General features: G+C 45.0%; 1 protein-coding gene across 4 annotated transcripts; it reads left to right on the forward strand.

Moving 5' to 3' along the window:
* On the forward strand, positions 1-27,389 carry GNL3L (G protein nucleolar 3 like). 4 transcript variants are annotated; one of them, XM_043457600.1, is made up of 17 exons: positions 107-180; positions 2,517-2,584; positions 7,408-7,543; positions 9,699-9,739; positions 10,665-10,772; positions 11,910-12,026; positions 12,737-12,820; positions 12,980-13,115; positions 14,027-14,130; positions 15,880-16,024; positions 18,419-18,506; positions 19,000-19,174; positions 19,256-19,398; positions 20,040-20,176; positions 22,306-22,433; positions 25,281-25,500; positions 27,084-27,389. In XM_043457600.1, exons 3-17 carry the CDS (start codon positions 7,429-7,431, stop codon positions 27,164-27,166), a joined length of 1,824 nt encoding a protein of 607 aa, XP_043313535.1. In that variant the 5' UTR covers positions 107-180; positions 2,517-2,584; positions 7,408-7,428; the 3' UTR covers positions 27,167-27,389. The 4 variants fall into 4 exon arrangements, with proteins under 4 accessions (XP_043313534.1, XP_043313535.1, XP_043313538.1 ...); XM_043457601.1 differs by lacking the exon at positions 107-180 and adding an exon at positions 246-290; XM_043457599.1 differs by lacking the exon at positions 7,408-7,543 and having other exon boundaries at positions 1-180.
* The last annotated feature ends 339 nt before the right edge of the window (positions 27,390-27,728 follow it).

Genomic DNA, 27,728 nt, shown 5'->3' on the forward strand with positions numbered 1-27,728 from the left:
GAGGAAGGGACGGGCGGGCGCGAACCGTCAATCCGAAGCTCCGCCTCTGGGGACGCTCCAAGTACTGAACCGGCTCCGCGAGACCGGGATCCGGAAGTCGAAGACTAGCGGGGCGAGCGCAGCCCCTGGGCCAAGAGTGTTGTGCTGTCTTCTCTTCTCAGAGCTCCGCCGGAAGTGGAGGTAAGAAACTACTCTCTTTTTTCGTGATGAGAGCTCACCTAGCCGGCCGCGCGGAAAGGATCAACTGTTTGCGGTGAAACCAGAGGCTCCCTCAGCCCCGGAACAGAGAGGTAAAGAGTCAGGTTCCTTTCAGGGTAGAAGGGCCTGGATGAGAGACAGGGATTGCTCGGCACGTGGACACACGCCCAAACTCATTCTTGGGTGTAGAGGGGCACGGACCACCTTATCTAGATAGGCGTGGACCCTTCTGTGTGTGTGTTAGTCGCTCAGTCGTGTCCGACTCTTTGCGATCCCATAGACTGTAGCCCGCCAGTTTCCTCTGTCCATGGAATTTTCCAGGCAAGAATAGTGGAGTGGGTTGCTATTCCCTTTCCCAGTAGACCCCTGGACACCCTTTATGGAGAGAGTTACAGACCCCACTTGTGTGGAGAAGCGTGGAGTGCCCTCCTCCTTTAGGGTAGTGAGGCTCCATTCCGCACTTTTCCCGTGTAGACGGGCGTGGACACCCCAAAGGTGTGGCGACATCGACACTCCCCCATAAAGAGATATATCTTCCCTTCTCACGAGGCTGAACCGCGCAGATTTCTACTGGCAGGTCTGCTTCGGTGCACCTTTTCCCTTATGACAGAAGCTTTGATGTATTTACCCCCACCCCTGCTCGACCACTAGAACAGAAGAGCTAATAAACAGTTGAGTGAACCTCTTTCCCTTAGCGTCAAGACCTAGAGACCTTCCTACCTTGCCCCTGTGTAACTAATTGACTGATGCCCTGCGACCATTCCTGCAGAAGTGCGAGACCACCCCTCCCTAAGTGTTTTGAGGCACAGGTCTCAGCCCACAGAGAACCACACAGATGTACCCCTTCTAGGCTAGAGTGAGTCCCCATTGAGGAAAGTCAGGCCTGATCACCTTCTCCCCAGGCGCTGGCTTACTGAATTTGTTAAGGCTTGACCCACCAAAAATGCCCTGCAGCAAACAGCAGCAGGCCTTAACCAATGAAGAGAGAGAACTGCCTCTTCTGGGTCCCCCGGGGAAGAGGGACTCAGATTTATTCTTCTTTTTAGGTAGACGCAGATCATTCCTTCTTCCCTGCCCTTCCAAGGATTTAGAATCACCAACTGTAGGAAAGGAGAGACCCCAAAGGAGCAGAGAGGTGCCTTGCAATATTGAGAGGCAGTGACATCACTGATCACCCCACAGTGCAGTGCATCTGGGCTCCCCCTTATCCAAGGTAGAGGAGCTCAGACCTTTTTCTCTCCATCCAGGGGAAAAAAACTCATAGGAAACCGACCGGCCCCCCAGTGTAAGGGCCATTCCATTGAATTTATAGCTGCATCCCCCCTCCCCATATAGAGAACCAGAGGTCCTTTTCCTTCAGTATTACTACACTGCTGACTTCAACAGGTATGCAAGATAAGCAGATGATGCCCCTCCCACCTCCCTGGAAAGGTCTAGAATAGCCCACTGCAGGCAAGGTGCAGGCCCTGTTCATGGAAAGCTGAATAATTCCCCCCTTTGTTAGCATGGCACTAATGAACTAATGTCATCTTGTAGTGGAAGTAGGCATATCAGTCCCATCCCATGGCCCTTCCTAGGGTAAAGAGACCCTCCCCCTGCCACACACACAGATGTACAGACCTGTGCTCCTCTTCCATGCAGCAGAGATGCACACAGCCACTGTGCCAATTTTTCCAGTTCCTCTGTATCCTGGAGTAGAGTGACAAAAGGTATCCTGCTCTCCCTGCAGTCAAGGAATCTGCCAAGGAACAGACCCTAGCCATATATACAGGCACAGATTTTTTCCCCCTCTCCCCCAAGATTTTGCACTGACCTCAGTCCACATAGACATACAGAAAAGCTCTATTCAGAGGTCCCTTATCTCCTAGGATATGTCTCCCCCCTCACCTCTCTCCCAGGATAGATGAGACATAGAACTCCCTATTTGGGGAAAAGAGATGCAGTAAATACTGTGTGTAGAGACAGATTGTCCTTGCATACCCCTCTCCCCTTAGAGTAGAGAAGTTTAGTGCTAGTCCCTTACCTAAGGTATATAACACTACAGGGTGGAGGATTGAGGACCCAGGATCCCATCTGATGCATTGAGGCACTGACTCCACCCAGGAAGAGAGGTTTACACCTACCTTCCCTATATTATTATTAATAATTATATTCAGCCATACCAGACACCAGCTCCAGTATAACCCCTTCACTCAAATTCCTCTAATTGTTAGGGCTTCCTTATCGTGTACTTTTGCCTTCAGGGGGCTTAGTAGGGAGCTTGTGGCACTGTGGTTCCCCTCTCTGTCTTCAAATTGGTTCTTCTCCCATTCCAACAGGAAACAAAAGCCTGCAGATTTGAATCTACCTGCTTTCAAGTTAGTCATCATGATGAAACTTAGACACAGTGAGTTTCTTTTACTGCTCCTTCCCAGTCCTAAGCTTTAATAAATACAGTATTTTAAGGCAGCTTTAAAAATTGCCTGGTATAAGCCAGATCATTCAGTCTGTCTTTTATGTATGGTATTATTGTTGTTTTCCCTCATGTTATCCCCCATACATATTTTACAGATAAGGAAACCAAGGCTCAGCAAGGTTAAGTGACTTGATCAAGAGACTGTAGGTGAATAGGGGTAAATACCATATTATACTGCCTGTAACCCTAACACAGCTTAGCATTTTTCTTTATTATAAGTTGTACCTATAAGTCAGTATCATGGATTGTGCCAGTGGTTAAGAGTATGGACTCTGGAGCAGACGGAGTTTGAATCTCAGTTCTTCCACTTACATGTGTATGGCCTTGGGCAAGTTACTTAACTTCATTCTCCTTATCTACAAAATGGGTGGGAGTGGGGTGGGGGAAGAGGAGAATAATAATAGTTCCTACTTAATAAAGAAATAAAAAGAAATAGTATTTGCCAAATAGTGTTGTGAGGATTTTAGTTCAGTTCATTCGCTCATTCATGTCCGACTCTTTGTGACCCCATGGACTGCAGCACGCCAGGCCTCCCTGTCCATCACCAACTCCCAGAGTTTACTCAAACGCATGTCCATTGAGTTGGTGATGCCATCCAGCCGTCTCATCATCTGTCGTCCCCTTCTCCTCCCACCTTGAATCTTTCCCAGCATCAGGGCCTTTTCAGATGAGTCAGCTCTTCGCATCAGGTGGCAAAGGATTGGAGTTTCAGCTTCAGCATCAGTCCTTCCAATGAATATTCAGGACTGATTTCCTTTAGGATGGACTGGTTGGATCTCCTTGCAGTCCAAGGGACTCTCAAGAGTCTTCTCCAATACCACAGTTCAAAAGATTCAATTCTTCAGCGCTCAGCTTTCTTTATAGTCCAACTCTCACATCTATACATGACTATTGGACAAACCAGAGCTTTGACTAGACGGACCTTTGTTGGCAAAGTAATGTCTCTGCTTTTTAATATGCTATCTAGGTTGGTCATAACTTTTCTTCCAAGGAGCAAGCATCTTTTAATTTCATGGCTTAGTCACCATTTGCAGTGATTTTGGAGCCCCAAAAAATAAAGTCTGTCACTGTTTCCTCGGTTTCCCCATCTATTTGCCATGAAGTGATAGGACCAAGATGCTATGATCTTAGTTTTCTGGATGTTGAGTTTGAAGCGATAGGACCAGATGCCATGATCTTAGTTTTCTGAATGTTGAGTTTTAAGCCAGCTTTTTCAATCTCTTTCACTTTCATCAAGAGGCTCTTTAGTTCTTCACTTTCTGCCATAAGGGTGGTGTCATCTGTATATATGAGGTTATTGATATTTCTCTTGGCAATCTTGATTCCAGCTTGTGATTCATCGAGCCCAGCGTTTCTCATCATGTACTCTGCATATAAGTTAAATAAGCAGGGTGACAATATACAGCCTTGACGTACTCCTTTCTGGATTTGGAACCAGTTTGTTGTTCCCTGTCCAGTTCTAACTGTTGCTTCCTGACCTGCATACAGGTTTCTCAAGAGGCAGGTCAGGTGGTCTGGTATTCCCATCTCTTCAAGAATTTTACAGAGTTTGTTGTGGTCCACACAGTCAAAGACTTTGGCATAGTCAACAAAGCAGAAGTAGTTGTTTTTCTGGAACTCTCTTGCTTTTTTGATCATCCAGTGGATGTTGGCAATTTGACCTCTGGTTCCTCTGCCTTTTCTAAATCCAGCTTGAACATCTGGAAGTTCTTGGTTCACATACTGTTGAAGCCTGGCTTGGAGAATTTTGAGCATTACTTTACTAATGTGTGAAATGAGTGCAGTTGTGCAGTAATTTGAGCATTCTTTGGCATTGCCTTTCTTTGAGATTGGAGAATGAAAACTGACCTTTTCCAGTCCTGTGGCCACTGCTGAGTTTTCCAGATTTGCTGGCATATTGAGTACAGCACTTGCACAGCATCATCTTTTAGGATTGAAATAGCTCAACTGCAGTTCCATCACCTCCACTAGCTTTGTTCATAGTGATGCTTGCTAAGGCCCACTTGACTTTGCATTCCAGGATGTCTGGCTCTCGGTGAGTGATCACACCATTATCTGAGTTGTTATCTGATTATCTGAGTTGTTATCTGGGTCGTGAAGATCTTTGTTGTGAGGATTTAATGCATTAAAATAGAAGAACACTTAGAAGGGTTCCTGGCACATAATAAGCACTCTATTAAGTATTGGCTTAAAAGATTCAGCCTTCATTTCTCTTTGGAATTTAACCCTTCAGAGGATGCATACAGTGTTCTGCCACTAAATTGTTGTCTGACATCTTTTGAGCTATGGATTTTTCTTACTGTGAAATAGACAGTGTGGATAAATGGCTGTTGTTTCTGCCTTCAGGACTCCTTTTCCTTCTCATCCTTTAATGGGATAACTCTTGCCTGTTTTTCAGATTTCACCTTTTACATAACTTCCTCTGGAAATTGCTCCTCTTAACCTCCTCCCTTGGTTTACACTTGCCTGTGCACCCATAGGGACCAGGGCTATTAACTTTGTAGATTGTGTCTGTCTCTTCTGCTGCTGCTGAGTCACTTCAGTCATGTCCAACCCTTTGCAATCCCATGGACTATAGCCCACCAGGCTCCTCTGTCCATGGGATTCTCCAGGCAAGAATACTGGAGTGGGTTTCCATGCCCTCCTCCAGGGGATCTTCCGGACTCAGGGATCGAATCCTTGTCTCCTGCGGCTCCTATGTTGCAGGCGGATTCTTTACCACTGAGCCACTGGGGAAGCCCCTGTCTCTTCAACTTCTCACTGACTCCTGGTTTATCTTTTTGTCCCAAGGGTGCAACATGACCAGGCATAGCTATTGGGCACTTACTGTGTGTCGGGCACTAGAATGTCTCAGTAATGCTAACTCAATTCCCTCTCCTTCCACCATGATGTTTATAGTCTAGAAGAAGACAAATATGATACATGGACTCTTTCTCATAAGAGATAAGGCAAGGGTGGTAGGACAGACTTTGTGCTTCCCTGCCTTTATCCTGCCATCGCCCAAGGAGAAAATAGCATGTGGATAGCACACTGGATAGACTGGATGAAAATTGTGCAACCCAGTGGCCTTGTATTCTGTGTGAATGGTGGCCCTGCCTATGTAGGGCTTGGTTAAAAAAAATTCACTTACTTTATATAATGATAAAAATTTCATCAAGAGTCAGGCTTTGGTTATGTCAGTACCAAAAGCAAATAATCATTTCTTCAAGCAACACAAGAAAAGTGAACAAAATTAGTTTATACTCTAAGAACATTAAATACAAGATAATAGAATTTCTATTTTATTTTTTTTAATTAATTTTTATTGGTAACAATTATTGATAGTGATGAAAAAGACAATAATTAGCTGGTTAAGTAGAGTATATGCATACAAAGGAACCCTGGCAAGTGAAAGAAGTGAAGTAGTATGGAAAAACAGATGGAAAGATCTCCAGGATTTGTTAAGTGAAAAAAGCAAGTTACTGACAGGAGTACATAGTGTATTACCTTCCTTGGGAGAAAATGGGAAAATAAGAATATATGTTTATATTTGCACAAAGAAACTGAATGATGCGTGACAAACTAATAAAGTGGTTTCTTGTGGTGAGAGGACTGCAGGGACTAGGGACAAGTGTGGGAGGGAGACCTCTGAGAATACATGTTTTTATTTATTTTTAATAATTTTTATTGGAGTATAGTTGATTTACAATGTGTTAGTTTCAGATGTATAGCAAAGTGAATCAGTTATACATATATCCACTCTTTTTTAGATTCTTTTCTGATATAGGACATGACAGAGTATTGAGTACAGTTCTTTGTGCTATACTGTTATTACTATTGTTGAGTAGCTCAGTCATGTCCAACTCTTGCGACCCCATAGACTGTAGCCCACCAGGCTCCTCTGTCCACGGGATTTCCCAGGCAAAAATACTGGAGTGAGTTGCCATTTCTTTCTCCAGGGGATCTTCCTGACTCAGGGATCAAACCTGCATCTCCTGCATTGCATGTGGATTCTTTACCATCTGAGTCAGTAGGGAAGCCCTGTGCTATACTGTTTGTCCTTATTAGTTTTCTAGTTTATATCTGAAAGTGAAAGTGTTAGTCACTTAGTTGTGTCCAACTCTTTGCGACCCCATGGACCGTAGCCCGCCAGGATCCTCTGTCCATGGAATTCTCCAGGGTTGAATACTGGAAGCCATTCCCTTCTCCAGAGGATCTTCCTTACCCAGGGATCAAACCTGGGTCTCCTGCATTGCAGGCAGATTCTTTACTGTCTGAGCCACCAGAGAAACCCCATTTTTTATAGCAGTGTGTATATGTCAGTCCCAATCTCCCAGTTTATCCCTCCACTTTCCTGCACTGGTGACCGTAAGTTTGTTTTCTGTATCTGACATGGTTTTCTTTTGGAACTGTATGACTGTATTACCTGTTAAAGACATTTAAAACATTTACAGCCATCAGTGATTGGTTGCACAGCTATGTAATCCATCATAATGGCAGACTGTGTAAGGTGCACAGGGAGGGAAATGGGGTGGCCACTGAATGAAGAAGCAAGTGGCATCAGTGTTTTGGAAGTCTCTGGGAGGTTGAACAAATGTGCTTGAAGATAGTTGAGAGGGATGTCTTAAGACTACTTTTCCTTTAAACGATAAAACACTCTCCTTTTTAATAGCCATTCAAAAATGTACAGCAGTTGAAATTGTATTTGAACACTCTTTCTAGGCTTCTCAGTAATCTTCCTAGATTTAATCATTATCATTACCATTTGGGTCCAGGGTATCTCTCTAGCCCAGGATATGGAGAGCTGCACCACGAAGCATCTCCCCTACCTTCTGCTGCTGAATATCAGTGAGAGTTGGTATATGGCAATATTGGTGCTCAGATTTAAGAAAATTCTTCAAGGTCATATAGGTAGGTACTTATTGAACCAGAACAGGAACCTAGCTCTGGCTGGCTAAAAAATGGTAGCTGTTTTCTCTCTGAAGCTATTAAAGAACGATAACAGGGGCTCCTGGGTGTTGCAGTGTTGTGAGTGGTGAATGCACCCCTGCCTTCTTCTCTGTTTCTCCCCCACCTCCTTCTCTCTGAAGCAGATGTTTTTTCCTCTCTCTAAGTGATATATTTTCTTTCATCGTGGCCCTCATTTTCCAGGGAAGTTAGGTCAATGGAAATTGTTGAGTAAAATGGCCAGACTTGGTTAATTCTAAGCCTCACATTCTTTTCATTGCAATGTGAATATTGTGGAAGAAAAGACTTGGGATCTGATTTTTTTGTTACAGGGAAATTCAGTTCATTTACTTTCATTGTAATAACTAATATGTTTGGTTTGATTTCTACCATCTTATTTTATATTTTTTGTTTGTTTCTTCTTATCCCCTTATTACTTCTAAAAAGTTTAACAAGTTAAAAAAATCCTCCATCAGTACTTAAAATTATGTTGGTAATTGCATTCATATTTAAATCAAGTGTAACTAAATTTCTGTATCACTTTATCAACGTTAAAAAATAACTATTTTTATCCTACTCTTCCAAAGTTGTGAGACCTTTAGCATGGTTTTATGCTTATTTTTTGCTGATATACTTCCTCAAGTCATTTTACCAGAAGGAGAAGGCAGGTGGTAATCTTTCCACATCTGAAAATTTCCTTTACCTTCACACAAGAGTGATCTTATTGGTCAGTTGTAGAAATTTAACTTGGAATACTGTCCCTTGTCTCATTACTTTGTAATTATTATTCTTCTGTCTTAGGTGTTCAGAATTGTGGCTTTGAGAAGGCTGTCTATTTCTCTCTCCTTTGCTGGGAATGTCTTCTATTTGGAAGTTTATAAGGTTTTCTCTTTGTCTTTGGGGCTCAGAAATTTCATCAGTATATGTCCAGGGCATATATGTGTCTTTTGTTTGTTAATCTTGATGCTCCATGCACCTTTCTGGCCTGAAGCCTAAATCCTGTTTTCAACTTGGACAATATTTATCTAGTATTTTTAAAAAATAATTGCTTCTCCATTTGTATCTTTTCTCTTTCTGGAACTCTTCTTAATTTAGATACTAGCTGTCTTGAGTCCATTCTCCATTTTCTATTTTATACTTTTCTTTGTATTTTTGCTCTGTTTCAAAGAAGCTCTTCCCTTGATCTTCTGGCTTATTAATTTGGTTGTTAGTGATATTCATTCTGTTTTTCACTACATTGATTGAATTTTTACTCAATATCAAGTTTTGGGAATCTTTTTCTTATACAGTTCCTTTGAAGTATCTTCTTGAATCTCCTTAAGAATAAGTAGTATTTAAATCCTCTGTTTCCTACAGTAACTCTGCTTTGATATGAACCACCTGATGTGATTGGGAAGCCTGTCCTCTGTCTGATAATCTCAAGCTGCTCCTATATTTGTTTGCATATCCTGACCTTCTAGAACCTCTTCTTGTAGGAATTCCTTTAGCCCCTTTGCAAATGGTGAGAATTCTTTCTGAGAGGCCAGTTGTGAAGGAGGTGACAGAAGGGACTTCTAATTGAAGTGGGGAGAGGCCTTTTACTTTCCTAGGCTTGGTTAAGGTGTGATTGTAGAAGGTGAGCTCTCTTCTCCTTAAATCAAAGGGAGGCTACAGTTTGGCTGAGTAGTGTAATTCCCTTGGGAGGCAATGGCATGAACAGGGTCGGCAGGAAAGGACAGTTCTCTCCCCATGGGCTGAGGGCATCTACTCTGGTTTAGCTGGGTGGGACTCCTCAGATCACCTTCTCATGCTGCCAGTCCCCCACTTCAGCCTGGTGCCAAAATTGTTGAGCTGCCTCAGCTAGAAGTTGTAAGAGAGGAGTTATAAGTGCATGTTCCTGTTGCTCTCTTCACAGGATTCCCTTAAGAATTATTTCAGTTTGCACTGGGTATAATGTTTCAGGTATTCACTGAAATATCCAGTACCTCTTCTGACACTGCAGCTGCCAGCTCTATGTCTGTCTTGTGTGCCTAGAGAGACATGGTGTCTGAGGCTTCCTTAGATTCCTAGTATTGCCTGACCTCCATTAAGGTTCAAAGCATGTTGGGTAGGTGGATGATGGCTTTTTTTTTTTTTTTAGAAAATAAAAAGCCAGGTAAAGGTTCCAAAGGCTGCAAGAAGGTAAGTTGGTACCGCTCTCAGGTAAGGTATACCCATTGTTGGGGACAAGGTTGGGAACAGGTTGCCCACTTCAGAAGAGGCCCACAAAACTAAGTAGATATTGGTTGACTCCAAATAGAGCACCACATTGTAATCAGCAGATTTGGCTTTCCCAAAAGCCATTTGGGTGGCTTCAGCATAGAAGCAGCAACATTTATTAAGTTCCCACCACAAGCCATATACTGCTTTGTGCTTAGTTTACCTTGATATGGATTGTCATTATCTCATTTTTTTTTTTAGATGAGGAAACTGACCCTCAATGAGAAAGTTCCTAGGTTCAAGTAGCTCAGCTGGGACTTGAGTCTTAATTCCCAAGTCTCTATTCTTCATGGAGAGGCAGGACTCAAACAGTCTTTGGCCCAGCTCCTCAATCTCCTGGTCCTGCTGGGAAAGTTGTGGACAAATAAAACTTGCATCAGAGCAGCAGTTCTTAAATTTTAGCATGGTTAAAGTTCTCAAACTTTAGCCCTCCAGAATCACCTGGAGGGTTGGTTAAAACACAGATTGCTTGAGTTTCTGATTTAGTGGGTCTGTCTCAGCATCTGATAAGTGCCCAGATGATGCTACTACTGTTCCAAGGGCTATACTTGGAGAGCTATTTAGTATTCCCTTGGCCTTTACTTGGGAAACCTTTCTACTTACTGCCCACCCGCCCCGCCCTGACCTTTCCTGGTATTCTTTACTTAGTCCCTGCCTAGCTAGGGGAAGAAGGGTCTCTCTGGTCATATGGGGACCTCTGGGGACAGAGCCCTTTTTGTTTGCTTCTCTCCTCTTTCCTCCCACAAATCTACTTATGAGCAGCTTTAACGCCACCCCCCACCCCGGGAAGGGTGATTTCTATGGGTTCATTAAATCTTCATTTTTTTCTCTCTTCTTTGGTATCCAGCCTGCAAAGCAGAATGGAAAGAAAGCAGCCACCAAAGTGGCCTCCTCTCCCCAGTTTGTTCACTCCAATGATCATGCCAGTCGGGAGGCTGAGTTAAAGAAGAAGAGGGTAAGTCCTTTGCCTTGGGGGAGAGAGAGGGCCTGACTTGACTGCCAGGTCCATGGAAATGTTGACAGGCAAAGGCCAGAATTGTTAGGGTTGTTGAGGCTGTTTGTGGAAAGGAAAGAAAGGGCAGTTGCTTTGATACTTGATTTAGTGTCTCCATTTGCTCACCTCCCAGTTCATGGCTGTCTGGTTTTTGTTCTCACTGCTCCACTGGAATGATCCTGCCAGTCTCACCAGCATGTTCTCTGACATCAGACTCATGGATCGCTTTCTTCCCTCATCTTATTCAATTCTCAGCATTTGAGACAATGCTTTTTAAAAAAAATTATTTATTTGTAATTGAAGGATAATTGCTTTACAGTATTGTGTTGGTTTCTGCCACACATCAGCATGAATTAGCCATAGGTATACATATGTCCCCTCTCTCTTGAACTTCCCTCCCACCTCCCTCCCCATCCCACCCCTCTAGAGCCCTGGTTTGAGTTCCTGAGTCATACAGCAAATTCCCATTGGTTATCTATTTTACATATGTAGGCTTTTTTTTTTGAAGCACTGTCACTTTGGTTTTCCTGTCATCTCTCTCTCCTGGATGTCCTTCTTCCTTTTCTCCAGTTTCTTTTGGTGTTCTTTAAATGACAGAATATCCCAGTCAGTTCAGTTCAGTTCAGTCACTCAGTCATGTCTGACTCTTTGCGACCCCATGGACTGCAGTATGATAGGCTTCCCTGTCCATCACCAACTCCTGGAACTTGCTCAAACTCATGTCCATCGAGTCGGTGATGCCGTCCAACCATCTCATCCTCTGTCATCCCAGGGTCTTGTTTTTTTCCCCCTCTCTGATCCTAAGTGGTTCCCACTGCCTAGGACACGATCTCTCTCAGCTTTATATACTTTCCTTGTATTAGTGTCTGCCATGCTTTCCCCTCCTTCATCTCTTTGTCTTTCTTTCCCTCAAACCCCTTATCTCTTTATCTCTTGCTGTCATGTCTTCTCCCTCCCTGTATCCCTGCTCCTCCCACTTGTGCCAAGTCACAGTGTTTTCTCCCTCTGTCACCTACTCCCTATTACTCTTGATCTTCCATCCCTCCCTTAGATTGCAGACCTCATCAGCTTCAGCCCTTTTGTATGGTCACTTGTTAGGTTGAGGAGATGAGGGGGAAGCAGCAGGCTGCCCGGGAGCAAGAGAGACACCGACGTAGGACCATTGAAAGCTACTGCCAGGATGTCCTGCGACGCCAAGAGGAGTTTGAGCGCAAGGTGAGAGAGCAATCTTTGCCCCTCAGTAGAACTGGTGTGAGCTTGCTCAAAAGCATCTTTTGCCATTGCTCTGTGAAAAGGAAAGAGGAAGGGTGTGAGATTTTTGGAGGGGGAGTAGGGAACCAGTTCAGAGAGGATGGGAAACGGTAGGGACATGGAGGGAGGGTGAGAGGGAGGTGAAGAGCTGTATCTGTGATTGGAGAGCCCTGATTAGGTCCTTTCTCCCAAGCTGAAACACAAAGACTGGGGATTGGGAGTCGGGAGGACTGGGGGACAGGAGGAGAGAAAGATTGAGAGTGTAAAGTGAAAGTTAAGAGAGGAGTCCACTTCTTTCTAGGACTTCTTACTGCATTTCTGGCATATAATCTCATCTCACAGAATATACGATTTCCAGTTCAAAGTTTCTTGTCTAGTATAAAGTACACATTTTGCTTCCTCCATCCCATGTTCCCCATAGATTGTTTTTCTCACTTACACCTCCCTCTTAAATTCCTCCCTTATATACTCAGGTGCATACCCAGTCCTCTAGCTGGTACTCAAACACAGACTTACAAATAGGCACACACATGGACCATGTGGGTCTGTCCTTCTTCTTCTTGATTTTGTTGCTTGTGGTGGGCTGGAATTCACATGACTCTCCCAGTCTCCCATGGTTGCCAAAGATGGCTCTCACTCTCCTCCCCTGGACCATCCTCTTTTTTTTCCTTTAGGAGGACGTTTTGCAAGAATTAAATATGTTTCCTCAACTGGATGATGAGGCTACAAGGAAGGCTTATTACAAGGAGTTCCGTAAGGTATGGGGGCCCATTTCTTAAGGCCCTTTAGGGAGGGCACCAATCCAGTCGTGTCTCCTCTCTGTTTCTGTTTTTCCTAAGATGAAGGCCTCTTTTATGGGCCTTTTGATTCCTGCCCAGTTCTTTCCTTGCTTTCTTACCCTCTTCCCTGCCCTGCAGGTGGTGGAATACTCTGATGTGATTCTGGAAGTCCTGGATTCCAGGGACCCCTTGGGCTGCCGCTGCTTCCAAATGGAGGAGACTGTCCTACAGGCAGAAGGGAACAAGAAGCTGGTCCTGGTCTTGAACAAGATTGGTAGGTGTTGGACAGGATTGGGTAAGGCAGGGCAGGGGCCAAGCCTTCTTAAAAGACTAGCTTGGACCTAACCTTGAGACACAACAACTCAATGGTATTCAAAATAGTGCAAGGTAGGAATTCTTGTTTGAGTTTTTAAAGCTAGGGATTTGAGAGGTAAAGTCACTTGTTGAAACATACACACACACACCACATAATATAACAGAAGTTGAGAATGGAGTTAAAGTCTGTCTGCCTTTCACTTCCCTGTTTTCGCCATTTTGAGCTTTATTTGTGCCTGGCCAGTGCTAGACAGTTCCTCTTCTCCCTCATGCTGGATCCCAGATGGTGGGGCAGAAGAGCACATGGATGTGCTCAGGAGTCACTCTGGTCTGGGTTTCATCCCAGTTTTGATGTCTATTTTCTCTGGAATCTTTGACAAGTCATGTCACCTGAGAGCTTCCATTTTTCTAGGTGTGAAATGGGCTGTGATTGTCCCAATCTCATAGGATCATTGTGAGAATTAATGATAAAGTGCTTGGTACATACATGGTCAGTACTTCATAAGTGGTAGCCATTCTTTTCAAGGTTATTTTTGACATTTGGCCCAACCTAGAATAATCCAGGGAGGGAATGGAAAATAGTCTTTGGGAGGCCTCTGGTACTGGACCCCAGGTCTGGGAGGAAGGCGTCTAGAAATATAGCTGGTTACCCATTGTCCTTGAAGAAACAGGTCTACTTAGAGAGGGCCAACTTGTCCCCGAGACTAGATTGTCCTTTCTGACCAACCTGGGGACTGGACAGGGACTGGCAGGCTAGGGAGATATCTGTTGGCAGAAAGTGGGCCAAGCCTGGGTTGTGGGTGGCTGCATCTTTGGACTGAGCCATGAGGTGATGTTCTTACCAGTCCTATCCATTCCTATTTTTCCTAGACCTGGTCCCCAAGGAGGTTGTGGAGAAGTGGCTGGAATACCTTCGGAATGAGCTGCCAACTGTGGCTTTCAAGGCCAGTACCCAGCATCAGGTCAAAAACCTGGTAAGCTGGGGCCAGAAACATCTAGCTTCTTACACAGTAGCCTGGGGCTATACTCTTTTCTAATTATATTATTAACATAGAAATATGTCTTCAATGTCAGACTAAATTAAAGTGTACAGAAACATTTGTTGCTTCTAGGGAGAGACAGTGGGTCCTGAGGGACATTTTTTTTCAGTTTTGTAAGAAGTGTAAAACTTAATTATTAAAAAAAAAAGTAGAAAAAGTAAAAGCAATTACAGTTGACCCTTGAACTAAACAGGGGTTAGGGACATCCACTTTCTGCACAGTGGAAAATCAATGTATAACTTATAGTTGGACCTCAGTATCTATGGTTCTGCATTTACAGATTCACCCAACTGCAAATCATGTAGTACCATAGTATGTATTAGTGAAAAAAATTTGCATGTAAGTGGACCTGCACCATTCAAACCTATGTTGTTCAAGGGTCAACTGTATAGATGAAACTTGAATATCCTTTCACTGTTACCCCTAATTCCAGTCTCCTTTATCCATACACCAGATTAACCACCGTTGTTAGTTTGGTGTGTATCCTTCCAGATGTTTTTCTGTGCTTTATATTATATGTGGATTTGTATATAGAGAAAATAGTGCTTGGGTGTATCATATATGTCATCCTGAGGTGTACTTTTTTTCCCTTGAAGATCTTTCTATAGAGTTCTACCTTTTTTACACTAAATAAATATAGTTTTCAATTTTTTTAATCATTATAAGCAGTACTATAATACATACCCTTACACATCTTTTTGGCTAGTCAGCAAGTGTTTGTGTAGGTTGGGTACTGAGAGGTAGAGTGGCTGGGTCATAGGTACTTTGCATTTTAGATTTTCCTAGATACTGACAAATTGCTCCCCAGCCCCACCTCCCTTCTCTACCCCCCACCCAAGTGGCTATACCAATTTATCTTCCCACTACTGGGACAGATGAATGTGTGAGAGGGCCTAATTCCCTATACCCTTGCCAATATTTGATATCATTAAACATTTAAATCTCTGTTCATCTGGGAGAAACATGGTAGTTCCTTTATAATTTTTTACCTTTTAGATATCAAAAATTTGATAAGCATCCTTTTATAACAGCTTTTTCTTTGATCTGTATTCCACTTTAAGGATATAGCTCCTTAACCTATTTCTTATTAATGGATATTTAAGTCAATTTCTATTTTGCAGTACTATGGTAGGTAAGTAAGGACAGAGGAAGAGATGAAAGGGCATTCAGGGCAGAGGAGGTGGCATCAGGAATAAAGAGATGGAGGCTGAAATGGTCTTGTCCTGTGTGAAGAATCAAGGGAAGGTAGGCTCTACGTGGGCCGGACAGTATCTCTTCTTTCCCTGGACAGGGAGGCAAATGTCCTCATCATGTAGACAGGGTTCACTGAAGCCCAGAGCATGGAATCAGAATTTGCTGGCCACATACCTGTGAGAGGCAGAGTTGGAAATCAAACCTGGCCTGCTTAGAGGCGAGGAGGCTGTCCTGCTCCTGCTGAGGGAGGCAAGAGATGTGTGTTTAGGCAGAGACTGAGACAGAAGACTGGAGGTGGAAAAACTGGAAAAAATAGGCCTTGTGGAAGCAGGGAAATGGCAGATGTTTGTTCAGGGCCTGTGTAAGAAGCCCTTTGCTTCATGCTGGTGATGTTGGTGATAACAGGGAAGCAGTCCTGAAATTTGGAAATCTGCGCTCAGACCACAGCTCTCATCTCATGCCTCTTCTGTAATACCCCTCATTTTCCAGAATCGCTGCAGTGTGCCAGTGGATCAAGCCTCTGAGTCACTGCTGAAAAGCAAAGCCTGCTTTGGAGCTGAAAACCTCATGAGGGTTCTGGGGAACTATTGCCGCCTTGGTGAAGTGCGCACCCATATCCGTGTGGGCGTTGTGGGTAAGGCCTTGGGGGAGGTTATGGGGCCCAGACTTCTTCCTTGTGCAGGGGCTTCATTGGGGGAAAGGATTCTGGGAACTTCATGTTACTTTTGGCTAGGGAGGAGAGGAGCTGTTCAGGAAGGGTCCTTTTTTTTTTTTAAGGTATTTATTTTGGCAGCACTGGGTTTTTGTTGCTGCATGGGCTATCTCTCATTGCGGCAAGTGCTCACTAGTTGCAGTGCTTGGGTTTCTCATTATGGTGGGCTCTCTTATTGTGGAGCATGGGCTCTAGGGTGTGCAGGCTTCAGTAGTTGCAGCTTGCATGGGCTGAGTTGCCCTGAGGCGTGTGGAATCTTCCTGGATTGGCAGGCAGATTCTTACCCACTGTGCCACCAAGGAAGTCCCAGGAAGGCTCTTTTGATTTGTAATTTGGATTGGTGGACATGGGGAGGCATACTCAGAATCACCACTGTAGTTGGAGTATTAGAACCATGGACTAAATGTGTGGGGCTAGGCTTAGAGTTGACCCATGTCATCCTACCACTCTGGGGAAGGGAATGGTTGCCTCATCCAGTATTCTTGCCTGGGAAATCCCATGGACAGAGGAACCTGGTGGGCTATATTCCACGGGGTTGCAAAGAGTCGAGACATGACTGAGCACATATGCATGCATCCCACCAGAGCTGTGGGAGAGAGGGGTGAACATCTCCCTTTCATAGATAAGAATACTAGGGCTCAGAGAAAGGAAAGGAACTTGGAGGGTTCACCCCTGTCTGAGACAAGACAAGAGCTGAGGCTCAAACCTGGAACCCAGGGCGTTGAAGGAAAGCTGTTGGGAAAGGAACTGGGAAGTTGAGAGAGGCAGAGATAGACCAGCAGGGAAAAGGAATGAAGCCAAGAGAAAAAAACATTGGAGAAAAAGCTGGAAACAGAAAAAGGTAAAATACCTGAATAGATACAGAAAAATATCTGGAAAACCAAATGGTGGGATTGGTGGGGAGTGGAAAAGGAAGACAGAGTTGAATGACAGAGGCATGCAGACAGAGGGAGATATGATCACAAAAATGTGTGTAGAGATCTGCAGAGAGAGACATGAGAGGGCTAGAGATCCTCTCATGTGAGTAGGGAGGGAGACATGTATACCCAAGGAAAGAACAAGTGAGTCAAACTCAGGGATAAAGAGATTCAGAGGGAGATGCACGTAGAAAGAAGCAGGAACAAACTTGCAGACACTGAATAATGTACACCCACACCTATACACACATATGGATCCACAGACACATGTATAGATCCATACATATGAAGACACATACAGATCCAGAGGCAAAATACATGCAGACCAAGTCCTTCCCACACACTTAGCCAACTCCCCTCCAAGCAAACAGAGCCATAGAGAGACACGTGTGCCCAGATGCATTCGACCCTCAGACACAATCATGTCAGAGACGCAGATACACATCTATGATGAGACAGATATATATGTATATATAGAGAAATAGAGTCAGAGAGAGGACTAGGGAGACACAGAGAAAAAGAAGCACAGTGATTCATGTAGAGAGACAAGCCCACTGAGAGAAGGACCATATACAGAAAGAGCTGAGAGGAGTTGGCATAGAGGGAATTAACAAAGAGGCAGAATTGTTGGGGTGGGGAGAATTTGAGAGAAAGGACAATGGCCATAATGAGAGAAAGTGAGACAAACCAGCAGAGAAAAGAGTTGCTTAGATACACAGAGAGAAAGACAGAAATTGGAAAAGCAATGGTATTTAGAATGAGAACAGCTAAGAGAAGATACACAGAGACTTCTCCACACAAGGGATATACACACAGGCACATCTATTGGAATAAATAGTACACATGTAAGTTCTAGCACACATTGAAAGAGAATGGTGGGAATGAGAGACCCAGTGAGTAAGAAATAGACAAGGACATCCATAGACCGAGAGGCGCTTACAGGTGCCCAAACAGAAAAACACACCACAGACAGAAAGCTCCTCAAAGACTGACATCTCAAAGGAGCCCCACCTCCCACTCCCTATCCCCTGCCAGGTGAATTATACACCAGGATGGATGGTTCTGTTTCATGACATTTCCTAGTGCCCACCATCCGTTGGATTGTGTCACAGAGGCCTTGCATCCAGCACCTTTCCCAAGCTGGTTGTAAGTAGGAGGTGAGTGTCACATCTAGTGAGAGGAACACATCTAGCCAGGGTGCTCACGTGTAGAGGAAAGGGATAGAAAGGCCATGGAGGGGCTTAGTCAGGGCCTTGGACAGAAAGGCAGGAGGCCAAGCTCTGTTTTTGGCTTCCCATGGCCTGGTCACACTGCCCCTGCCTGGGCCTCCCACACACAGGCTGTCCCAAATATTTCTGAGGACCCTTCCTGCCCTGAGCTATCTGCTGTTTCTTTGTAGGCCTTCCCAATGTTGGGAAGAGCAGCCTGATCAATAGTCTGAAGCGCAGCCGTGCGTGTAGTGTGGGAGCTGTTCCTGGGGTCACCAAGTAAGTACCTGCTTGCTCCCCTACTTCACAGGTCCTTTACCCTACCATTTCCCAACTCCCATGCCTTTAACCCCTGTCCCTTATCCTGGACCACCTTCTGATTCTGCCGTAGGCCTGGGAGTTTCATTAATAGCCCTCATTTACCTGGCACACCCTGGGTTTGGGCCAAGCACCCAGCTGGGTGTTCCCCCCCCCACCACAGCTCCTTCAAGCCTCCTGACAGTCATGCAAGATTGGGCTCTGAGTAAGCAGTTCTGCTTCCTCGATGAAGTGACAGGCTCAGAGAGTCAGAGGCTTGCCTGTGGTCCTGCAGCTCAGTCCCTGGTGGTGGAAGTGAATCAGACTAGAATCAGACCCCGCATCTCTTCACCTTCATCTGTGTGCCATTTGTCACACTCCTTCTCTCCACTGGGTGCTTGGTCTAGAGGATGCCAGACACATCTGGACTCATCACTGTCCTACGTCCTCTCTTATCTCCCCTCTCCTGACCCAGGTTCATGCAGGAGGTCTACCTGGACAAGTTCATCAGGCTGCTGGATGCCCCGGGCATCGTCCCAGGACCCAACTCAGAGGTGGGCACTATCCTGCGCAATTGCATTCACATGCAGAAGCTGGCGGACCCTGTGACCCCGGTGGAGACCATCCTGCAACGCTGCAACCTGGAGGAGGTATGCAGGGCTCTCACTTATGCCCTGCCTTGCTCCAAGGGCCCTTCTTTCTTACTCATGATTTCTTCCTCTCTTTACCAGATTTCCAGCTATTATGGTGTCTCTGGGTTTCAGACCACTGAGCACTTTCTGACTGCAGTGGCCCACCGCTTGGGGAAGAAGAAGAAGGGGGGCGTGTGCAGTCAGGAGCAGGCAGCCAAAGCTGTCCTGGCTGACTGGGTGAGGTGAGTAGGGGTAAGGGTGAGGCCTTCTGGGAGTCAGGTTCCACAAGGGGGCCCATCTGTTTTCACTGCAGCAGAGGGGCAGCCTGACTTCCTGGGTAGGGAAGGCCAAGGCATCAAGTCACATCCTTCTCAGCAACTCATGCCTAGTGATTATCCAGCAATTCAACCTCTTGTTCAGAAGTTACTGTCTGGGCTTTCTAGTTGACTCTCACTGTTTCTGACTTGAAAACTCATTCTTTCTTTGACTGGTCATTTGCTTTTTAACATACAGTTAAAATTTTTATTTATTCATTTATTTATGTTTGGCTGTGCTGGGTCTTTGTTGCTGTGTGTGGGCTTTCTCTAGTTGTGGTGAGTGGGGGCTACTCTCTAGTTGCAGTGTGTGGGCTTCTTATTTCAGTATTTTATTGTGGAACACAGGCTCTAGAGTATATAGGCTTCAGTAGTTGCAGCGTATGAGGCTCAGCTGGTGTGGCGATGGGCTTAGTTGCCCTGTGGCATGTGGAATCTTCCTGGACCAGGGATCAAACCCATGTCCCCTGAATTAGCAGGTGGATTCTTAACCACTAGACCACCAGCAAAGTCCTCATTTGTCATTTGTTGTCTTAATAACGTCAATTTCTTCCCACCTCCCAATGCAGCGGGAAGATCAGCTTCTATACACTCCCACCCTCCACCCACACTCTGCCTACCCATCTCAGTGCTGAAATCGTTAAGGAGATGACTGAGGTCTTTGACATTGAGGATACTGAGCAAGCCAATGAAGACACCATGGAATGTAAGTAGGGTTGAGTGGGTTGGCCTGCCCAGCAACTGGTCCTGCCCTAGTGGAGCCACAAACACCTGACAGCAGGTCCCATGTTTGACCTCCCCATGCTCTGGCCCTAGTCTGGCTTGGGGAGAACTATTTTAAACATCTTTAAGTTTAATGTCTTTTCCCACAAAGTGAGGAACTGTAATTTGGGTCACAGGAAGATAGGGTGGTGGTGGAGTGGAGTGGGGGGTTGGCTGGTTGTGGGCTCTTAGTAGATATGAAAAAAATCAACAAAGTACCTGGAACATGGTAAGGTGTTTAGGAAGGGTGAGTTTCCTTTCCCCATCTCTTGAGGCCTGGAGTGGACTGAGATACTTCTCTCAAAAACCCTTTCTCTCCACAGACATAGAGAACAGACTGGTGGACATAATGGAGGGAAGGAGAGGGTGGGACGGATAGAGAGAGTAGCATTGAAACATATATATTACCATATGTAAAATAGATAGCCAGTGGGAATTTGCTGTATGACACAGGCAGCTGAATCTTGTGCTCTGTGACAATCTAGAGGGATGGGATGGGATGGGAAGTGGGAGGGAAGTTAAAGAGGGAAGGGCATATATATATATACACCTATGACTGATTCACATTGATGTATGGCAGAAACCATCACAACATTGTAAAGCAATTATCCTCCAATTAAAAAAGGAAACAAAAAAGAAAACCCTTCTCATTGCCCCAGGTTTTGTCACAGCCATTGCATGTCCATTCCTGCATTTTTACTCTTGTCCCCATTGGTGGGTGAGGCATCTGAGACACAGAAAGGTGATACTTGCTAAATGGTACATGGTCAGTGACAGGTAGATGTGGCATTCAAACTAGCTCTCTTGCCCTGTTGTTGAAGACTCTTCCAGCTCAGTGTATCTGAGTGGTTAGAAGAATGAACTGCCTGGATTAAAATCTGAGTTTTGTTAGCTGTGTAGTGCTACACAAGTTTCTTAACCTCTCCATGACCAATGAAATCATCTGTACAATGGGATGATAGCACATACCTGATAAGATAGTTGTGAAGACTTATTTAATATGTAAAACCTAGTGCCTGGCATATAGCACATGCTTGGTAAATATTAGCTGTTATTAAGATGGTTATTTGTTGGAGTACAAAGGTATGACTTTCAGAAACTCCTGTGGGAAGTTAATTCTCTTCAGCTATTCTACCATCTGCAGCTCCTTCCTCTTCTACCCCACCCAAGAAAGGTACCCGGTATTCTCTGGGCCTGTCTGTGGACATTCTTGGGTAGTGGAGAAAGTCTTGGCTGGCCTGGCTTCCAGTTACTCTGTTTCTCTTGAGGGCCAGTAGTTTTCCTTCTCTGGGCCTTTTAGTGTGCTTGGATTACAAATGAGGACAAGAGGCTTGCCTGCTTCAGAATATATTCCCCATGTGGCTTTGGGCAAGTCAGCCCTCTTTCTGAACTTTACTTTTCTGTCAGGTGGACATTTGGGAGGAATTAGAGCTTACATTTTTAGGGCTGTATGTGAGGGCAAGTGGGGCTCTGGCAGTGAGAATGCACTTTAGCAAATGATTGAGGTCCCAGAAATTGAGAAGAGGGAGTGGTTAATAATCAGAGTTTCCTAGTTGCCCTAGTGTTGAATCTTGAAGAGTGATTAGCAATTAGAGGCCCAGGGAAGGAGATGGGGCAAAGTTTAGAAGAGGTGCAAGGGTAGTATGGGCCCAGGGCAATGTACACATTTGTGGTCTGCAGTAGAGGCCAGCTCCAGACAAGGCACCAGTGAAATAGGGAGAGAGGCCTGGTCTTGGGGAGGGAATCCTAGTAGCTGCCATTTATAGAGCAGTGTCTCAGGCTAGTGCATTTCAGGCACCCATTGCTGTGATTCACAGCAGCCCTGTGTTACAGGGCTTGTGGCATTCTGCTTTTCAGATGAGGAAGCTAAGACTCTAAGACTCGCAGGCAAGTACCCTAGTGGAAAACCCACACCTTTAATCCTTTGTTATGTGGCCTCCCAGCAGGAATAAAAGAGCCTTCCTTCTTGACTCCCCTGGGCAGTATCCACATATCCTTTCCACTGAGGCCTGACCAGGGGACTGGTAGCAGAAAGGAGCCAGGGCCCTGACAGTGGTATTGATTGTGTTAAAGGCTTGGCCACTGGAGAATCGGATGAGCTGTTGGGTGACATGGACCCGCTCGAAATGGAGATCAAGTGGCTCCATTCTCCGATGGTGAAAATAGCAGATGCCATGGAAAATAAAACCACCGTGTATAAGGTACCTGTCTATTTCTTCACGGCAACCCTCTCGTCTACCCAAGGGCTCTGGGAAATGGTCAGTCCCTTCCACCTGGCTCCCACGAAGTCCACCTATAATAGTGGGGAGGTACAGGTCATTCATTCACTCCCTGTGGGCACTCTGGCTGTAGTCAGGGTACATCCTTTGCTAACCAATGGCAGATCCAAGGAGGAGGCATGCTCTCAGGCAGCTTTCCAAGCCCAGCTTTAGCCCTAGAGAACAGGATCCCCATCTATCCACCCAGCTGTTCAAGTTACAAACCTGGACATCCCTTACTTGTCCTTCCCTCTAACTGGTATCTTGGATCCTATACACAGTCACCAAGTCTGTCTTCTCCCTCCTAAATCTTAATAGATGCTCTTGGTGTCTTTGTGGCCTACCATTCCTGTAACCCTAGCCTAAGCTTCCAGTTGTCTTTGACCTGGATATATGTCCCATATGGCAGGTCCCAAAGGTCACCTGCCCTTTCATGGCTCCCCAGCACCTACAGGATCAAGTTGATATGCTGTGCTGTGATCTCGGAGGCTTTTTCAGCCTTTTCATCTGCCAGTCCCCCCCGTCTCTGCCCTTCGAGAGGTCACAGTGTAGTGGTTTAAGCCGTAGATATCCACACTGATGGGAGACACACAGGGATTCAGGGCAGACGGTGGGAAAGCATAAATCTAAGGGCCCTAACCTATACTACTTGTGAGCCAGGGAAGTCTTCCTGGGGGCTCTGATACTTTTGCCACATCTTGAAATTTGAGGAATTCTCTGGGTAAGAGGGGCAGCAGCCCTTGGGCAGGGGCTCAGCCTGTGCATGTGCCAAGACCTGAAAGGGTGAGAGCATGGTATTTTGCAGAAATCACTAGTGGTCTGAGGTGGCTGGAGTCAGGGTAGAGGTAGGGAAGGGTGAATCTGGTGTCAGATCCCTGAAGGCCTTGAGTTTGACTTTAAACCATGAGTAATAGGTAAACACTGAAAGTTGGCAATTTTGTACAGGAGGAGGAAAGGCAAAGGGTTTAAATTTTTTCCTATTTTGTTTATTTAAAATATTTTGACTAGGTACATGGTATAAAACTGAAAAGGTAGGAAATTCCCTGGCAGTCCAATGGTTAGGACTCTATGCTTTCACTGCCAAGGTTTGGATTCAATCCCTGGGGAACTAAGATCCCACAAGCTGTGCAGGGTGCCCTCCACCCAAAAAAAAGGTAGAGAGTATACAATAAAAGTAAATCTCTCCTGCTTCTCTCTTCCAGCCACCCTGCCCTCCTTGGAGGCAATCACTATTAGACTTGAGTGTCCTTTCAGAGCTATTGCATCTTCAACACACAAACACATAAAAGCAGATAGCAGATCTATTTTAATCCAAATAGTCATATGCTGTTTGTATTTTTCTGCACATTCCTTATTTCACTTACAAATTCATAGTGTAGATTGTTCCATATGATTACTTAACTTCATTTTTGGTGGCTACATAATATCTGGAAGGGTTTCTTAAGCAGGGAAGTGATTTGGTCAAGTTTATATATTAGAACTATCACTCCAGTGACTGCAGTAAGAATCAAGTTTTAAAAAAAGGAGCCAGAGTAGAGGTAGGGAGTCTATGAAGGAAACTCTTGCCTGTGCTCTGTAAGAGATAAGACCTGCCTTAGGGCAGTGGTAGGAATTATGCCCATTCCCATTTTCACATAGTTTCAAAACTCCCCCTAGTGCTTATAGGAAAATCAGTTTAAAGTTGTGAGTTTAAGGCCATCCCCCAAGCACCCAGAACATACCATTTTTCCTCATAGACCAGCAGTAGTTCCCTGCTCTGTATTACAAGTTCCAGGCTCAGGTTCAGGGCCATGAGAAGGGCCACTCTATTGTCCAACTCTGGGAGATACCATTAAGTGTGCTGTGTTGTGAATGGTGCCCGCCCCCTGCAACCCCAGAGTTGTAGGGTTTGTAGCATTGCTTTTCCTCCGCTGTAGTGTAGTAGGTAGTCATACATATAGAATTCTGATTGCTTGGGTTCTGATTTATTCCACTGCTTACTAGCTGTGTTACCTTGTTTGTCAAAGACATTGTTGCCAGTATTAAATGAGTTAATATGTACGTGTGTGTGAGTACAGGTATACATATTCATATGTATGTATATGACACACATACATGTATGTGCTTAGAAAGGTACCTGGCACATAGTGAGCTTTCTGTCAATATTATGTTTTACTGACCCTGTGTACCTTCTACTCCAGCCCAGTAGATACCCTTTTGGGTGCCCAGGTATGCTCTGTGCTTTCCAGTGTTCAGTCAGGAATGACCCTTCCATCCACAGTATGTTGACCACCACCATGCCCTCAGCCTCTGTCACTTAGGCTGCATATCTTTGGTGGACACTTACCATATTCTAACTTGTGATGTGGTTGGGTTTTTTCCTCTTTAGCCTGGTTGCTTCCCAAAGATGGGTGTACATGCGAATCATTTCTCCAGCATTTCCCCGTACAGAACTGGGCACAAGATAGATGTTGGAACATATTTGTTAAATTGAGTAGGACCTTAAAAGGTCATTTGAACAAAGAATCATTGTAATACCAATTGTCATTGACAAGTAGTTCTACTTTTTCATTTTATTCTTGTAAAAGCCAGGCAAGCTACCCACTGCCCACCCTTATTTGACAGATGAGCAAATTGTGGCTGAAAGAATAACTAAGCACCTGCCAATCTGTGGTAGAGCCAGACTTGAAGATTAGTTCTTTGTAACTCCAGACTCCTGTTCTTAATGCAAGCCTGTCCCTACCTCCTTTGCAGAAGTCTTTGGGGTTATTTTGGGGGCCCAGACCTCACTGTTGTCCTCACTTTCCCCAGATTGGAGATCTTACTGGGTATTGCACCAATCCAAACCGTCATCAGATGGGATGGGCTAAGCGCAATGTGGACCTTCAGCCTAGGAACAATAGCATGGTGGATGTTTGCTCAGTGGACCGCCGCCCAGTGCTACAGAGGATCATGGAGACAGACCCCCTGCAGCAGGGCCAGGCTCTGGCATCTGCCCTGAAGAATAAGAAGAAGATCCAGAAGCGTGCAGGTGGGAGGACCTGACCACCCTCCTGTGCTCCAAAAAAGAACCACCTGAGGCCTTAATTAAGGGCTCCTAAATGAGCATCTCCATGTGTCTAACCCTCTGTCAGGATTAAGGGGCAGGGATGGGTTAGGAGGATCACCTGCTAGCAGAGTGGTCCTCAAACTTCAGTAGCTTATTTTAGAAGTGACTTGGAGGTTTATTAAAACACAGGATTCTGGGACCTACCCCCAGAGTTTCTAGTTGAGTAGGTTGGCTGTTGGTGAGGGCTGAGAATTTGTGTTTCTAACTGGTTCCTAGTCAGTGCTGATGTTGCTTCTCTGGGGGCCACACTTGGAGAACCACTGGCCTAGTCTTATGTATCAAATACCCCATTTATTTATCATTGCTTTCTATGTGTTAAGAAACTTTCAGGCTACATACATATGTTTACTTTATCTATAGATAAAACACTCAAAATCCAAAGGATACAAAAGGATATACATTAAAGTCTCCTCCAGTCCCCTAGTTCCAGGCCTCCCCCCAGAGGCAACCAGTTAATTTCTTGTATCTCATTTCCTGGGGTAGGTTTACAGGCAAATATCTATATATTCCTTGTTCTGTTTTTTAGACAAATGTTAGTCTCTTGAACATTCAATTTGCCACATCATTTTTCCACTCAACATATATTACAGATATCTCCCCATCAATTCACAAAAGAAGTCCCTTTATTTTAATGGTGGTCCATTGTGTGGCTGGTCCACTTAGGTCTTCATGCTATACTAATTTTCACCAACTCATTGCAAGTCTTATTCTCATTCGGTAAGTGAGGAAACTGGGTCCCAGAAACTCCAGGTATTTGGGCCAAAATGTGAACCTAGGATTGATTGATCCCATAAGCCCTGTTCTTTGAACTAGACTATGTTCATAACCATTTGCTCTTGGCCTGATTCTACACTGAGTCCTGGGAATACAGAGGTTAATTGCTCTTTAACTGCTGGTCTTATTGGAGTGAGGAGGAGATAAGAAAACAGACATTGGGAACACAAAGTGATCACCATGAAGACAGAAAACAAAATGAGGGAACCTAACCCAGCCTGAAGGTTGTGGTGGGATAGAGGTGATCAGAGAAGGCTTCCTGAAGGAGGTTATGTCTGAGGAAAATCCCGAGGAATAATAGGGTGTGGCTGAAGGCTGGAGGTGAGCATTCAGGTTCAAAGCCCCTACTGCCATCCTGTTGGTTTGCTGTAAGAGCTTTGGGGGTCTTAACAAAGCACTGCTGATGGCAGAGTGCTGAGTTCAACACAGTAAAAGAAAAGAGCTGTTTTGATACTAGGAAGAGATAAAAATACTTGAAGCTCAGTAGTGTGACTCTGAGATATAAGCTATTTTGGGGTGATCATTTCACAGGTAGACAAATGGGTCTTTCTGTGAGATTCAGTAGTGGGCTGCCAGTAGCCCACCAGTTGTTTTGTTCAGTGTTGATGGTGGGCGGTTAGGGAGCCTGTTTGGGAGTTTGGTGCAGACAAAGATAAATGTAGCCTAGCTCCTGCAAGCCTTCTGTTGGCAAGCCAACCACCAAATGACTTCCTCTTTTTCTCCATCTGCAGATAAACTTGCCAGCAAGCTGTCTGATTCCATGATGTCCGCTCTTGACCTCTCTGGCAATGCTGATGACAGTGCTGGTGACTGATCCACTGATCTCACCTCCCTCTCCAACTCCAGTTCCAATGGAAATAACAGATGAAATGGTTTGCTTCTCCCTGAAGCACCTGCATATTAAAAGAACCCCTCACCCACTTCCCTCCTTTCTCCAGGAAAAAAAAAAGGTCCCAAGTGTCTGAAGCTGACAAACCTAATACCTTTATTTAACCCCTACTCTGTTTACAAGAGAAATAAAAAAAATAATCAGAAGATCCCTTATGCCAACAATTTATCCTCCACCTTATAGGTTGGATTGGTTGGAGGGCCGACCCCTCACAAAACACTCTTGGAGACTGCAACTAGAGGCTAGGCTGCTGTATATTTGGGGATTCCTTGGCGGGTGTGTGTGTGTGTGTGTGTCTGATGGTTTCTCTACCAGTCCACAATGGAGCTCAGCAGTAAGACATCCCTACAATGGGCTGCAGGCCACACATCTTCCTCCCACCCAAGTCCACAGATCCTTGCTGTGGCAATGGGAGTAAAGGGAACAGTGATGAGCCTTCTGAGACTCTGGAAGGATCTAGGGATAGGATAGAGGAAAGAAGACAACA

Source organism: Cervus canadensis, chromosome X, assembly GCF_019320065.1.
Source record: "Cervus canadensis isolate Bull #8, Minnesota chromosome X, ASM1932006v1, whole genome shotgun sequence".
Lineage (NCBI taxonomy): Eukaryota > Metazoa > Chordata > Mammalia > Artiodactyla > Cervidae > Cervus > Cervus canadensis.